The sequence below is a fragment of the Ciconia boyciana genome, chromosome 3, assembly GCF_034638445.1.
Source record: "Ciconia boyciana chromosome 3, ASM3463844v1, whole genome shotgun sequence".
Taxonomy (NCBI): Eukaryota; Metazoa; Chordata; class Aves; order Ciconiiformes; family Ciconiidae; genus Ciconia; species Ciconia boyciana.
The window spans coordinates 124415999-124432059 of NC_132936.1; the positions used below are offsets into that span (position 1 = coordinate 124415999).

Sequence of the window (16061 nt, forward strand, 5' to 3'; positions counted from 1 at the left end):
TATCAATGCCATCTAAGTAATTAGCAAAGGACACCCTCCCCTCCATCTCCCCTAGAACTCAGCTTCTTTTAGCTATTAGAGAGCACGTGTCTGATGAAAGAGGATTTTATATAACAGAAAACAAATCATTTTGTGGGAATGGTTGGTATTTTTAATTACAACACACTTTTAGGAACGGCTGTCCTCTCAAAGTACAGGTACTGTCAGTCCTATGTTGTCTTAAATGTCCTCTGAAAGTGAAGATGTTTCCTCAGAATTGATTGATTTGGTTCCTATTATAGTGAAGCAGAAACTATGCAAATTATGCAAAAAAAAACCCCTACTGGGTTGAATACCATCACTGTGGGCTCAGAAAATACCTGATTGCTGGTACTGAATTCTGCATCTTGAGCTGCCCACCTCCCACAGGGCCAGCTTCTAGTTGCAGTATCTCCCCAGACAACGATACCTCAGTAAAAGCTACCAGGCAGTTGTCAAAAAGAGGTTTTCAGGAAACATGAGTGAGAGACAAGAATAAGAGACAGCAGAACTCTTAAATGGGGGGGTTAGAAAGACATTAACTTAGCAAGAGCATAAGTACTTTTCAAGTGATGTTTTACTGTCAGACAGTCACAAGCTATTTAATATATCTTTGAGAACATCAAACAGGACAGTCAATCAAACAGTGAAAACAGTGGAATGGCATGTGAAAAACAAATAACAGAGAGGGTAAGTAAACATTCTAGAAGTTGAATCATCATGGTGCTGCATGATCAGAGCAACATAGCTTATGGAAATGTCTACTGAGCTCTCTGTCATCTTCATATAATAGCATCCTACTCAAGCAAGGTTGTGCATCACAAGCAAACATGACAGGCAACATCCTGTGGCACAGCACTGAAAAAAAGCACTCGGACGTGAACATAGTAAGCAAAATAGTTATTAAATATATTGAAAGTGCTAAAAGGGTGAAAGATCCCCTACTTCCTTTTGCCCGAGGTCTATACAGCCTAAGGTCCATAGCATGAGAGTTTTGGCAAAGAGGTGGATTCCAATCTTAACTCCATAATAAAAGCTTCTCTTTTGTGGCGCCTACAATGATTTAGGTATACCTGCCAACACAGAGCTTGAACTTTATGCCTGGGATTTGTTGATCGCAAAACACTTCCAGCGCTACAGCGGTTCCTACTCAAAGTAGGAAAATATTATAGCCTAAAAGATAAAGTAATTAAGAGAAGCAGAGAAGGGATGGAAAGAACAACATCTCCATCACCTTGGTCTTACCTGAATGCACATTTCAACTGTAACACACCTACAGACAACTGTGGAATGGCAGTATGTGAAAGCAGCTCTGATGCTGGAATTGTCTTCAACAACACATGCCTTCTCAAATCTGGAATGCCTTTTTAAAAGGCACAATGCATTTCAACTCCAGGCTGTATTTGGTGCCAAACATTCGAGAACTACGGTTTAGGACTCTCTATATTCCTTTTTAACAATTTATCAAAATGCAATATCCAAACTGATCACCTCCCATCAAGTAGATTTTAAATAATTTTCTGAAAACAGACCATGAGCTCTGACATTAAATACACATTAGCCACTACTCTAGGTCCAGTTACTTACAAGGATGGTCCCTTTTCTAGACACTTCCCAGATTTCATCTAACCCTCCTTTACAGAAGCTTTGCATATTTTCTTTTTCTGGAAAATAAGCAAGTCCAGCAAGGGATGGGGAGGACAGGCATTGGTAACAAAAAAGCCTAGAAATGACGTAAAGCTGGTTTCAAAGAGAGAGTAGAAGTCTGAGCCTCTCACGAAACCAAGCTCACACACCAGCATATGGCTATTTAACTTTCACACTTAAATTTACTGATACTATTGTATTTATCAGCACAGTCCAGAGGACCAGACAACAGAGGACTTCTGCCGGCAGTGAGGAGCAACTGCTGCATATCATGCAGCCTCCCATTTCCATCATGCAATTGAGGAGAGAAAAGAATCTCACCTCTCCATTCCTACGTAATACAGTATGCCGCAAATACAGACACATACCCGTATACTAAATTAAAAATCTATTTTAGAAGTTTTAATGACAAAATTGCAGCAAAGTGCCTACTAATCATCTTAATTCGGAGATGCACATGCTTACATAGCTGCTAACCAGACGCACAGTACACCCACGTACATTACGTATTTGTCAAAACTAGCTAGAGCCTTGCTGTTCGAAACCACTATAAAACACAATCACTTCAAGTCTTTAACTCTCTCTGCTTTAACCAATAATTTCCCTTCATGCTCTGTTAATGCCTGCTTAAGATGACTTTTTTCTCACCCATTAAGAGCACTTTATTTTAAAACTCTGGCCTCAGTGATCTTTACAGGGCTAGGTTGAAACAAATGTCATTGAAGGCAAACCCACTGCTTAACAGCAGGTGTGTTTGTGGGAAAGTAAAGCTCAATGACTCAGTAGCCTCCAGAGATTAAACATTAAACTTCATTTTATCTTGGTTCTCTCTCACTCTATTTAAGAATCACATTCATCTCTACCACGATTATCAGTGTCATCGTGTTTTGTGTAGAGAGGAAACACATAAAAGTGTTTGTGCGAACTAAAGGTATTATCAGCACTCTGCAGCAAAGTGGAGGTCTACTCAGTGTTCCCTATTTCTGTAAATCAGCAATGTGCTTGTGAAGCAGCATGGCTTAACTCTTTCACAATCTGCTCCCACACACAGAGGTCTGTTAGTTCCCACACAGTTGCTAAAGACCTGCCCTCTTCAGGTCTTGCTGTGTTTGTCAAACAAATAGGAGCTATGTCAAAAAACAAACACTCTTTCACTGATTCTGGAAGAGAAACGCACAGCTACTCATATTACCTACCTGCCCACAGCTACTCGGAAAAGCGTTTGAAATGGAAGAAAAGCAAAAATCTAGCTAATCCTTCATCTAAGTGCTTAAGAGTTTAATTTGCATTTGTAATTAATTATAATTGCCTATATACATGCTAGCAATAGAAGTATTACGCTACATATTACAGCCTGCCTCTTACCCTTTTTGTTATAAAATTTTTTATGCCCCCTGTGCCCGGAATACTACGCTAAGTAATTTAAAAGAGAATATAGGAGACCAAGTGTCCCAATTACACACACAAGGAAAATAGGCAAAAGCAGTAACAGCTCCAAGAGTTCAGCCAGCTTATACTCACTCAAGAACTGAAAGTTGGTTTATTCTAAACTGTTTTGAGCAATACAAAAAGGAACAAAAGGACAGCCCCCAAAACTCAAAACAACACTTCCATCAGGCCTCTCCACGACGAAAAACCTGGGCCGGTTTTAACATTTACCACGGCCTGTGCCATTAGGGAGGAAGTGTGACATGCTGCCACCGAGCAGAGCGACAACGGGATCGAGGGTTCGTACGTTTTGTCTTGTTCCTTTGCTCAAAGGAAGCAGGCTCTGGAGGAACTACACCATTTGTAATGTTCTTGCTCAACTAGGAGCACCCTGCGAACAGACTCTCCAGCAACACCTGCATGTGAAAGCAAAGTAGCTGTGGGTCTTTGTGGAAGATGTGAAAGTATCACCCGAAACCCTGTGATCCGAGGCAACTACAGTGAGACATAGCTGGGAGAAGCGTTGCCCTTCAACCTTGATGCCACTGCTGTGTACAGATCACTGGTGACCCTACGTCCTCCACAGCAATAGCCATTTCTGAAAAGCAAGAGCAGACAGTCTATACGCTTACAACCTTCTGCAACACCTCAGGCTAAAAGAGACAACAGTAGAAGATTTGTTATAGCGCATTCTAGCTCAATCTATAATAACTGAAAGTGCAAACACATTTTTCTTTTAGAAAGCAGTAATCTGCCTAGGACTCCATAAACTGAACAGATTCTGACAGAGACACAAAACTGCTCACAAACTTCCTCTTTACTATCGTGTTACATACAGAACAGCAACCAAAAGAAAAAAAAAAAAAAACCACACACAACTACAAAAGCTAGCTAGTACCAGGAAGTTATGAACTTCCCCTACTGAAAAATTCCTTCTCTGGTTCCTAATTACACTGAAAATATATTAATACATGAAGAAAAAAAAAAAAGTACTATCTCCTGCTTCGGTTTTGCCACTCTAAAATACAATTGAATGTTTAAAAGATGCCTCCATACAAATCCAGTTGTTTTCTCTCTACTGATAGTTAGCACACCTATATATTCAGCAGGAGTAAGAGTTCGTGCTTTGGTAAAGGGTAACAGAACACTCACGCCCCTGAGTTTTGAGGCTGGAAAGCATCTTTCCCTAGAAACGCTATTCTAATTAATGCTGCCAAGTCTTCAGTTTTGGGGGGTTTTTTAAAGCCTAAGAAAGACACGAGAGCAACACCTTTTGAAAGGATGACAAATTCGGTTTCATTTAGCCTGAAGAAACTTAATTGTACTTTTTGTTGTAACTACTCAATGCACGATCCCTCATCTACGTTACTTTGCATTTATGCCATCTCTGTTTCTTATTCATTTGCATTCTCGTAGGCAAGTTCCTCTGTGAACGGGGTCCTGCTCTGCACCACGGAGTCTTTGGCCCAGCGATGCCCATGGCCCAGATACAAGCCCCATGTCCTTATTTAACGCCTAAACGTTTTAATGACACCATTTTAAGACTTACAAGCTCCCTCCTGAAACACAACAGCCTTATACGACCCTGTCACGACTAACCCGCTCAACCCTGCGACGTTTCTTCAGTAACTTTTTCTGTAAGCCTACTGAAGGAGCTACAGGGACGTGGATTTAATATCAAAAGCAGATGCTGGGACGATGGGGTAAGAGCACTGTCACCCTTTTCCCCCTCTGTTACTCACCTACCTCTGACTGCCTACGGGCTTCAGCCATGGGGGAGATAGTGGAAGAGGAGATGCAAACCATCCCTCACAGCGTAAAAATAAGCAGCTCAGGTGCCCAGCGGCCCCTCTACCTCAGCACTCGCTCCCCCCTACCTCAGCACTCGCTCCCCCCCTACCTCAGCACTCGCTCCCCCCCTACCTCAGCACTCGCTCCCCCCCTACCTCAGCACTCGCTCCCCCCCTACCTCAGCACTCGCTCCCCCCCTACCTCAGCACTCGCTCCCTCAGCGAGGCAGCCGAAGTAACGACAGCGACCGAAGCGGGGAGGAAGGGCGGAGGGCCCTCGCCTTTCCGCCGCCCCGATCCCGCCGAGGCCGGGGCGGCGGGCGCAGCCCCCGGGGCTGGGGGCCCGCTCCCGCCCGCCCGTCCCCGGCGCTCCCCTCAGGCCCGCACCCCCCCGCCGCCGCGCCCGGGCCCGTCCCGCCGCTCACCGGCCATGCTGACAGCTCCGCGCAGCCGCTCCGGCCCACTGCCGCCGCGGGGCTCCCCGCCCGGGCCCCGCACACCTCGGAGGGACGGACGAATGCCGGCTCGGAGGGACGGCCGGGCCCGACTCCCTCCCGCCCTGGCTGGCTGCGCTGCCGCGCCCCGCACGCCGCCCTTTTCAGGGGGAATTTCCCGGCGGGCGGACGTGCGCGTTGCCGCCCCCCGCCCCGGCCCCGGTTCCCGCCCCCGCCGCGCCCCGCCCGGCCCCGCCCGGGAGCGGAGCGGAGGCCGAAATCTCCCCCCCCCGGCCCCCGGAGACCCCCCCCGGTGCAGGGAGGAGGAGTGAGGCTGCCGGGGCGGATGGAGCACGGCGTCCCCGTGCAGGGAAGAGCCGGCCCCGGCCCCGGCCCCGCCGCGAAGGAGTTCAGCCGGCGGCCCCCTGCCTTGCCTTCGCGGCGGCCCGGCCTAAAAAGTTACATCCCGTTTAGCAGAGTCCTCTAATGTCAGAGCAGAGCAGAGGGAGGTAGTGCACGTCTCTCCCGAGCGGGTAGGCCAGCCCATAGCCCTCACCCTCCCTCCTCCTCCTCCTCCTCCTCAGCACGCTTGGTGAGCACCGAGAAGCCCCCCGCCGGCGCAGCATCCCTGCATCCCGCCAACACCCCCTTCCCCTCTCTGTCAGCCTCTGGAGCCACGTTCTTCTCAGTTGCACGGGGCCTGGGGCTGACACGCAGCCAGCAATACCAGAAAACTATACGTACTAGGGAGAGAGCGGTACTGAAGGTAAGGAAAAAACTGATTAAGTCACACTGGTCAACTTAAAGTCTACCCTAACCTTCAGAGCATTCCAAATCTGAAATACAGCTCGGCCCTGACACAGCTAGAGCAAGTGAAGGAGGATTTGATCTAGCTGTGGGATGGGGGGACAACCCCCCAGGCCCAAATCTGGATCAGGTGGAGGGGTCGGTAAGGAACAAGCATATCCAGGGGGTTAAAAACACCCGTAAAGAGGAGGACACAAAGGAACACCAAGCCCGCACCTAGCTGGGGTACAAGACTGCATTTAGTTAGCGACAAGATTTAAGGGTTTTTTCTTAAATGGTTACTCGGGGAATGCAACACACTGTCACACGTGAAAACGCAGTTAAATGAATTGGTATTCTTGAAAAGGAAACATTAATAACAAAAGCCTCAAAGAGCACTCAAGCAAGGTACATAACTGGTAGGTTTTTTACTTTTCTTTTTCTCGCTCTCCTTTCTTAAAGCAAAGGAGCTTATTGGGATGTATAGAAATGAACCACAGCAGAAAAATGCTGTTCTATTATCTGCAAATCCATACACTAACCCAGGTAGTTAAAGCAGGAGAAACTGCCCAGTGCTTGTTCTTCCTGCTCTGTAGTCCATCTCAACTTAACAGGACTTTTCTTTATAACCTTAATTTTGCCCAACTATCATCATATTTCCTAGAAACAGAAATTATCTTTTTCCATCCCGCAAGCAAAACTTTCCTTGTTTAAGATGCACGGTGCGTCACATGGCAGGATTGTTACACCCCTGTCCAATTTATAACTGAAATCAGAATAGACGAATCCTAGGTGGCACACAGGATCATCAAAATGCCTGTGACATTAGCTCTAGAAGGTTAAAGGGAAGAACAGTCCCATTAGGACGAGAGGAAATGGCCTCAAGTTGCGTCAGGAGAGGTTTAGATTGGATATTAGGAAAAATTTCTTTACTGAAAGAGTGGTCAAGCATTGGAACAGGCTGCCCAGGGAAGTGGTGGAGTCACCGTCCCTGGAGGAGTTAAAAAAACGTGTAGATGTGGCACTTCGGGACATGGTTTAGTAGGCATGGAGGTGTTGGGGATGACGGTTGGACTAGATGATCTTGGAGGTCTTTTCCAACCTTAATGATTCTATGCTTATTATATTTAGATATTATGCTGAAATAATTCTATAGTTGTGGATTAGTTTCTTGCCAGAGGAACATGATTTCTCATTTTCCTTCCCACAAAAACAAAAACAAAAAAGCCCCAAGAAGGTACAAACCAGTAGTGCCCTAAAACTATGGGAAACTAGGACTAGATCTTTGTGTCTTTGGGGATTTCTTGGCTTCCCTATGATTGATGATGTAAAATAAAGCAGGAAAGCGGTTCTAATACTCTGACTCAAACTTAGACTTTACCTACACATACACACACAACCCCAAAGCGTGCACCGACAAAGAGACCTCAAACAAAACATTCTTCAAGGTGGTCGCTGGGGGTTGAGGTGAGGCTAGATGCTTTTCTCTTGCATTTTCAGCAATGGGGTTAGACGATGCCAACGGGATGGCACGTTAACTCCATGTTAACATGCTCAGAGCTCCGCGTCTCGTTGCTTGTGCCGCTCTCTGGTACAAGATGCGTCAAGGCAACAAACAGGAGAACACACGACCTGGATTTCTCTCCGCTAAGTGCCTGCGTCAAAACACATTTAGCTCATGAACATCTAATATTAGAAGCTATTTCATTTTTTTTAATGGATCTCCTGGCTGTGGCACAACAGTTTTGGACAGCCTTCATTCACAAGGTTGAACAGCTGGAGAAATGCTCCCAATTTGAGGGCATCCGCATCCCTGCAGGACACAGTAGTGATCTGGACAGGATTATAAAAGGCAAAGGGGTACTACTCCTTTCAGCCAGCTGAAGCTGGAAAAGCCCTGGGAGGTTATTACCCAGGAGCTGGAGTGTAGATGTGAGTTTTGGTTTTAGATGTAAAGCAAGCTGTCGGTACAGGCGTATGAAGCGACTAAACACTTTTCCTTTCTTATCTTCAGGCTGCTTTGCAAAATCTCAGATAGTAAACTGTGGCCTTTCAGGAAGAATGAATTTAGGTGCTTCCCTAAATACAGTTTATATCCCTGGTTCCCACCTACTTCTCTAGCCCGTGACGCTACTGGATAGACAGAGACCAAGGCACTTGGGAAACTCTGTGGCTCAAAAGAGAAGTGTCTACTCATTTCTTCAGAAGGAAAGTGTTATTGTAGGGTATACAGTCTAAACTGATGTGAAATTAAGGGCAATATTCCAGGCAATACAAATACCATGTTATGACTAAAACATCAATAAACATTCCTTGTTTTTCCCCAGCTCTTTTGAACTCTAACTCTTAGGGCTTGCAGGAACAGGCTACTCAAAGATAATCCTTAAGACTGCATGTTAGAAATTGAGGCAGTATCTCACATACACACCAGTGTCTGTGCTACAAACTGCTTCTTGATATTATTTTTAAGAAAAAGACGAGTGGGTTGCACTTCTTTTAGCATCCCAAAAACTTTAACTCCATCCCTACCCCTTTCCTAAAATGAAAACAACCTATGATAAAATTAGAGGAAAACTGACCATATGAAGTGTTTCACTGTATAAGATCTATACGCTCCCATCATCTGAATACGTGGAGACTAGACCTGGCTCGGGAAGTCCTTGAACAAAGTTCTTGGAGGAAGGACAGTGCGAGTGGAGACATTTTCTCCACGGTTTTTCTCTCTCCAACAGTAGCCATAAGCTGATGCCTAGGGAAGACCGCAATAGTGGGCCAAAATGATCTTTTAGGCTAAGCCCAGCATGGCTGTTTTATAATACATTCATGTCCCTGAACTAGGAGAAAGTTCCACACAAACCGAGAAGCCTTCCCAAGTAAAAGGCAAAAACCTAAACAAATTAAAGAGGCCTTACTCAAAATCATGCAAGCGTATAGATAGATCCCTCTGTTCCTGTGACTGCCCCGTACGCAATTTTGTTCTGCCGTGATCTGAATCTCTGGCACAGGGATTACGCCGTGAGAGTGATGTGTACTAGAGAATTGCAGTATAGCACTGGTAATTACAGAAACCTGGTCAGCAACTGACATGAAGTGTAAGAACATGTCATAACTTTGGGCATATGCAGATCTTTGCAAAAAGCAGGACGGAATTCCCCTCCTGTAGCATTGCATAACACAAGCCAGGTGCATCACTATTATTTTTGTCAGCTGACTTTGGCTATAGCCAGAGGCGAGATACCAGAATTCTTAGACCAGTTTGATCCAGCACTTCACTTCCTGTCTTCCAGTTAAAGCCAGTGTTTTAAGATCCCATTTTTCTCCGCTTATCAAGTCCAAAGACAAGTCCTCCCTCCTGCTTTTCCCTGGCTGCCGCACTAGAGCACAGTTAACACCTAGGTTGCTATAAGGAATTAAGCTTCCTGCTCTGGCAGAGAACGTCACGGGGCAAGCAAGAGGAGGAAAGGGTACAGTGGGGGGAAAAAAAAGAAAAAAAAAACACAAAAAAACCAAAAATAACCCACCACCACACAGACACCACCACCAAAACTTCCCACAGCAGAGGACTGAGTGTTTGACAAGATAGTTGTCAAGCCTAGGATGATGGCTCTTCAGTGGTGCTTAGCACAGGCGTTGCCCAATAAAGTCTGCTGAAGCCTGCTGTGATACAAAAGCAGCATAGGCAAACTGTTAAGTCTTTATTTCCTGTTTCCAGCTGACTTAGATCTAAGATAAGCCACTTCTCACTGGCCTGGTTAAGCAGCCAAGGAGGCACTAAGGTACTTTTAGAATATGGCTCTCCTAATAAGGTACATCATACTAGGAATAAAAATAATAATAAATGAAATCATTCACTTCTCTCTTTATGGAATAAAGCTAGAAGTCCTGTTTTGTTGCCTGCTGTATCACAAGCCTCACAGACTCCCCTGATTAGTAATTTGCAATCCTCTATGCCTTCAGAAGCCTTTTGTTGTTTGAAGTATGTTTTTTTATCTCAGAGGCCCCTTATTGAAACACTGTCAGGCCTTTTGATGGTTAAAGCTTTTGTGGTTATTGGTCCTGAGGAAGATTCTAATGCAGAAGCCATTCCAAGAAAAGTCACAGCTTCCAGATTAATGATAAACTCAAAGGTTGTTCAAGCCATTCTGCTGGAAGCGTTCCTGTATCGTGCTTTGAGTCTGTTTGACATAGAGCAATGCTACTGTGCCTCCTCTCAAAACCGGGTGGAGAGAAAGGAAATGCTAATAGAGAAAGGTTGGTCCTGTGGATAAGGCACAAGGCTATGATTCAGGAGACTGGAATTTGGCTCTTGGCAAGTCAGCCCTTCTACTTTTAGGCAAGTCGTTTAATTCTCTGAGCCTCAATTTCCCCAACACAAATCAGAGAAGATACTTCCGTGCTCCCACACTTCTACCTTATTCACTCATGATGCAACTTCTTCAGGGGATGAACCGCTCCTTACACAAAAGTGCCGAGCACAATAAAATGATAGTTCCACGAACACTTTATAGACTGCGGTAGTGTCAGAAAAAGGCAGTCTCTTCCCTCTTTCTCTCCTTACCTCCAGCCAACTCACTCATGTGCGTTCTTACACTGTTGCAAGCACTCCTTTGGCGATGCGGGAGCTTGCTTAAAAGTAACCTGGGGGAAATAAAAAGATTGTTTTTCTGCTGGTTCAGTTTTTACCGAGCCAGTTCCACGTACAGTCACAGAAATGATTGTGCCAACAGCAAGGAATGTGGTGGCACCAAGGCCAGAACAAGTTTCTGGAAGACAAATTTGGGCAGAGGTGCCAGCTTCCTGACAGAGTGCTAGCTTCGTGGAACTGGAGCATAACACTGTATTTTTAGCTTCAGAAATGGATAAATCTCTCCAAAATTTCTAATTCACAATCCTTCCTTCCCAGCGTTAGTTTTCCGAGCAGAAGTTTTGAGGCACCTTCTCCCCCAGCCCTCTCAAGTGTTTCCTATTCCTCATCCCAGTGCTACGAACACATCCCACAGTTTGGGAGGCAAAGGAAAAAAAAAAATTGAGGAGTGTTTTCTTTTTCCACTGTGCTACATAAAAGCCTTATATTACAGTGAAGCTGATCTCGTGACATCTGAAATGGACAAACTGCAAACTTCTTCCTTATGCCACAACCAAGATTCATCTGGTGCAGTAGTGCTGCAGTGAGAGGACTTAGGGAAGAGATAAGCTCAGGCTGAGCATAAGAAGCTAAATCAGCAAAGAACAACTTTTTTCTGCCTGGAATGATTTTTCAAATAGATTAGCTCTCCTAGCCAGATCACTATGGCTGGTACAAAAGGAAGCTACCAAAAAAAAAAAAAGGGGGGGGGGGGGGGGAGGCAGAAGGAAGGATGGGAATTGCCCCTTTGGCAACAGCAAGCTGTTAGAGTACCTTAGTTGTAACACGAAAACTACATACTGAAAAAAAATAGGCACCGTATGCTCATACTAATTCTCCTGCTCCCCAAAACCTCAGCACGTACCAGCCAGCCATTATGCACCGGATCCACCTACAGAGGATAACAATCGCTCATCCAGGTTTTTATTACAAGACCTCCGTTTTTCCTCAGGGCTCGCAAGGAGTTTAGGCTACTTAACATCACCTTGAGCTTCAAGAGGCTCAGAAGACCGTATCTGCAGCCAATAATAAAGAGATAAAAGGGCACATTGTTTCAGTACAGCCCCACCAGATATATCTCCTTTTAATTTGAAGTCTGACACCTTATTTTTAAATGTCTAGCCCAATGACTCACGTAGTTCTGACCTGTACAGTTAAAGGATTACACCCAGGAATCACAGAAGGTGACACCGCTCTTGAGGCTGAACATAAACACATAACACCTTCTGGGACCAGTTTATGCATAAAATCCTCCTACGTATGCAAAGCATATCTACAGTTTGTAAACTGGCCAGCTACTCATCTTATCTGGACCTGCATTAGCCCTTTTTACAAACTGCCTGGGGCTGTGTCATAGGGCCACCTCACCATGCAAAGTCTTATGTCAATAGCTGCGAGTAAGCTACAATCAACACCGCTGCTTCACCCCATTTGAACAGTTAGTCTCCACGGTGTTGTGTGCGTATACATCCAATTTACTAGTATGCTGCAATAAAATAATTTAGATTTACTAAAGAGGCCAACATTCTAGTAAGGCTACAATTTTTAGTCTGAGCTTTCTTAATTACAAGGTTGAAACCCTTTGCTTTCTCACGCAGAACAATGATGGGTTTTGCTATTTCATAGTCTTGTTCCTTTAGCAGCTGCTGCATGACTTGTCAGTTTTGCTTTTAGGACATTTGGGGAAAGTTCAACGTCCTTTTTGCAATCAGTGTAGTGGTTAACCTCTCATATAACAATGCATTTCATAAATATTTATGCATCTGCACAGCAATTCCACATGTGAACCTTAATATTGCTGAAAATAGATAAAATCCAAACAACATCCTCTGGGTTTTCAGTCTGAAATATTGTGCCTTAGGTATAGCAAGTGTGTCATCCACCATGAGGACATTTTCAGATGCCTGGAAAAAGTACTTTCCTCTATGTGAGTAAAGAATATACATATCCATCTTCTGACTTTTATTTTTGATTAAAAGGAACAATAAGCCAGGAAAAAAAATAATTCTTCAAGACATCTGTTGCGCAATACATACATTGAGAGAGAGAAAGGAACTGAACGGATTCTTTGCCCTGTGCAGCGGAAGAAACAGATCTAGACACATAGCCTGTTGAATGGAAACAATGCAGACACGAAGGGAGCGTTGCCACCACAAGCTGCTTCTGGCAAGTAAATGCAGGAACTAGAGGAAGGAGAAGGCCTAACCCAAGAACGAAATGACAGAAATGAGCCAGTGGCAAGAAGGATTAATTAGAACAAGGCCTACACCTGGCTAGAAGGGCAATGTCATATATAAAGTTGAATATAAAAAAAAAGATAAATGCAAATTGGAAAGGTTCTTTAACATGCAGATGTAGAAAAGATTAATTGTATACAGTAAAGCCACCGATGTCCTAGCTCCACTTCTGATTAGTCTCCAGCGAGACCGCGGGGTGCAAGCCAAGTCAGCAGTGCTGAAAAATCAACCTGTTGAATGACCTGTTTCACAAAGGCTGAGACAGGTAACTGCTGGCTAAAGTTTTCCATTGCACTAGCCTCAGCCATGAGAAGATAAGCATTACAGGCCCCAACATCAGAAGAGTAGGAACTAAGAGGACGGGGGGGGGGGGGGGTTGGAATAAAGTGCCTGACTACTGTTCTACTGGCCTTACTCCTGGCTGTCACAAGAGCTTGTCCTTCAAGGGTCTTGGTGCCACTCCCCCAGTGATGATGAGTAATGCAGTTGGGTTTGCGGTGTCTTCATAAAATGCCCCCTCGTGGTCATTACAATGATTTCCTGAAAGGGCATGCAAAAGACTGCCTTCCCAGTAAATCTCACTACATCTGCTTCTAACTGCTTGTCATACGTGTGTGGTTTCATACTTCTTCCAGCGCAAGAGGGCAAAGATCTTCGTGCATAGCGCTGAGAGCTGTAGTCTCTGTGGTATCTTGAGCTCTCATCTCCAAGAAAAGTCGCCAAAGATAGCTGACTCTGCCTTTTCCAGAAGTTCCCATTAAAAGGAAACCTGCATAAATAATGAGCTGCATAACAGGAAATAAACTGAGACCAAAGTTCCCACTTGAATTTGCAAGAAGTATTTCTGTGAATTTACATAATCATCTGCTTCAAAAAATAAATCAGGCAAAAAAGCCAAACCTATAGGTCTACTTAAAGAAGTTTGTTACTTTTTAAAAATTAAACACAGCTGTTTCAGGTTTTGTTACCACCTTCTCTTACCCTGTAAAAGCAAAAAGGTATGAGTAAACCAATTCAGATTTAATACCACTTCAAAGCTTTTGAGAGACCAGAGACTCATGGTTCGATAAGTGAGCTACCAAATCTGTTCCCAATGGCATGGATGCTGTGTAGCCCAGTAAGAAGTGAACTCTGTAGGTGGCTGATTCCAGGAGACTCAAACACAGTAACGGCAGAGAGACTCGCCTAAAGTACAACTAACTACTACACTTAATTAACATTCACTATGGTCCAGCTCACCTATAAACAATCTGAAGAGAGACTGTTGCAATTCAGAAATTGGTTCCGAGGCCTAATTCACTTCTGGATACTTTTACTGCAGCAAGTCTTTCAAACTTACCTGGCCAACCAAGTGAGACTATAGGTCCCCAGAGGCAGGTCCTGCTGCAAGAAAAGCTTTAATTCCAGCTTTCTTTACAGATAACGATCAGCTTGCTGACAGTTGGTGTCCTTTAAATTGCTGGCGCTACCCTGTTTCACCATCTTCACCTGTTCTCTTACTCTATTTTTAGACTGCTAGGGCTTTGGGGCAGTTTGGGGGGATCTCTCATCCTGCTTCCACGGCACAAGAGCGTGGTCCAAGACTACAGCTCCTTGGCTGCACGGCAACCCCATGGTCAATCTAATCTATAACATGTTTAGGCAACGACATGCCATACTATCTACATATGGTTATACAGTCTCTCTACTTCACAAGTATATATTGTGTTTACTCTGTCATAGACTTCGCAATCAGCTCTACAGCCCAGGAACTATTCTTTTGTTTCACAGCGATTCATCCAGCGCTACACTGATTTCTTTTTGGGGTTATGCTACTGCTACTAATTCTCCAACAGTGGGCAGCTCTCAGGGTGCAAAAAGCCCATTAAGAAGTAAACCTGAAATAATTCCAATGTTTCTTCAAAAATCCATGTCATTTAGTGGCTGGATTTTTTAAAACTATAATTTATATTCCTTTTACATATCTTAGTTACACATGGCATTGTTTCTGCTTCCTGAATATGCATCTTTAAGCTTCAATGTCAACAAAAACACTGGTACAGCGATGCAGTTATAGCACTTTTGCTTCTGCAAATATTCCCATGACCTACATCACAAAAATCTCTGTGGCAGGTGACCCAGTTCCTACAGACTTGGTGGGTTCAGGACTTCACACTTGCAACACAGTTAAAACCTTATTTGCAAAACAACATGGCTGTAACTGGTCAAGTGGAAACCACGTGACCTGACATGTTTTTAACTGTAATGTAGACAGAAGTTTTAATTTACATAGCCTAGGACTAACATATACTTCTGTTCTGGTGCCAGAGGACACCAGAAATGAAAAAAATAAAGAAGGCCGCTTGGATAATTTACTCAGACAATTACTGTCTCGTCATTACTATCCCTGCTTGGAAGAATGTTTACTAGTGCCCCTAGAAGGAGAAGAGAAGAATAAAATTAAATATATAGCTAAATGGAACCACAGACTAAATTATATTTAGCATAGCAATTACAGTTTCTCCCAGACCGTATGTATTATGAACAACCTATATTTGTGTGGTCAACAACTCTGCCTCATAAACATCCCTGTAATTAATTTGAAATAACAAAAACCAAGGGTAAATAAGTGTGATGTTATTTTTGCTCCCTTTAACAGAGTGTTTGGCTCCTTAGCTTTATACAGACAGTTGATTCACCACAACTGATGAAGCAGAAGTCTCCAGCCAGGAAAGAAGGACTCAAGTGTGCGGGCGACGAAGGTGGTGGCGAGAACCTCCTAAAGCAATAAAAAACAAACTGATTACGGTTTATGAAAACAATAAACAGCAAAGTAGCTAAAGCGTTGGGTTTTTTTCCCTCCCCTTAGTAGCAACCATAGCCACTTCATTCTCTAGCAATCCTGTCCAGTTCTCTTTCTTTTGCAATATCCTCCCCTTCATAAGCCTCTAACCCACAATTTGTTCAACTTTTGCAAAAGATACTGGCTGTCTTCCAACCCAGAGCTTTCTAATGCAGTGTGCATAGCAGGGCTTTATGAACAGAAGTTTGGTATCTTCCTAAATTCCTGTTCTGGCTCAGTAAGATGGAGGGGAGCCAGAATTCTCTCTGGTTCCCT

General features: G+C 44.2%; 1 protein-coding gene across 1 annotated transcript in view; it reads right to left on the bottom strand.

Annotated features, from left to right (window-relative positions):
• REL (REL proto-oncogene, NF-kB subunit) overlaps nucleotides 1-5515 on the bottom strand; it is a 33717-nt gene extending 28202 nt beyond the window's left edge. The window contains exon 1 of the mRNA XM_072857502.1: nucleotides 5309-5515. Within this exon, the coding sequence (XP_072713603.1) occupies nucleotides 5309-5315 (7 nt within the window). The 5' untranslated portion in view covers nucleotides 5316-5515. The remainder of the gene's footprint in view (nucleotides 1-5308) is intronic.
• Between the last annotated feature and the right edge of the window lie 10546 nt (nucleotides 5516-16061).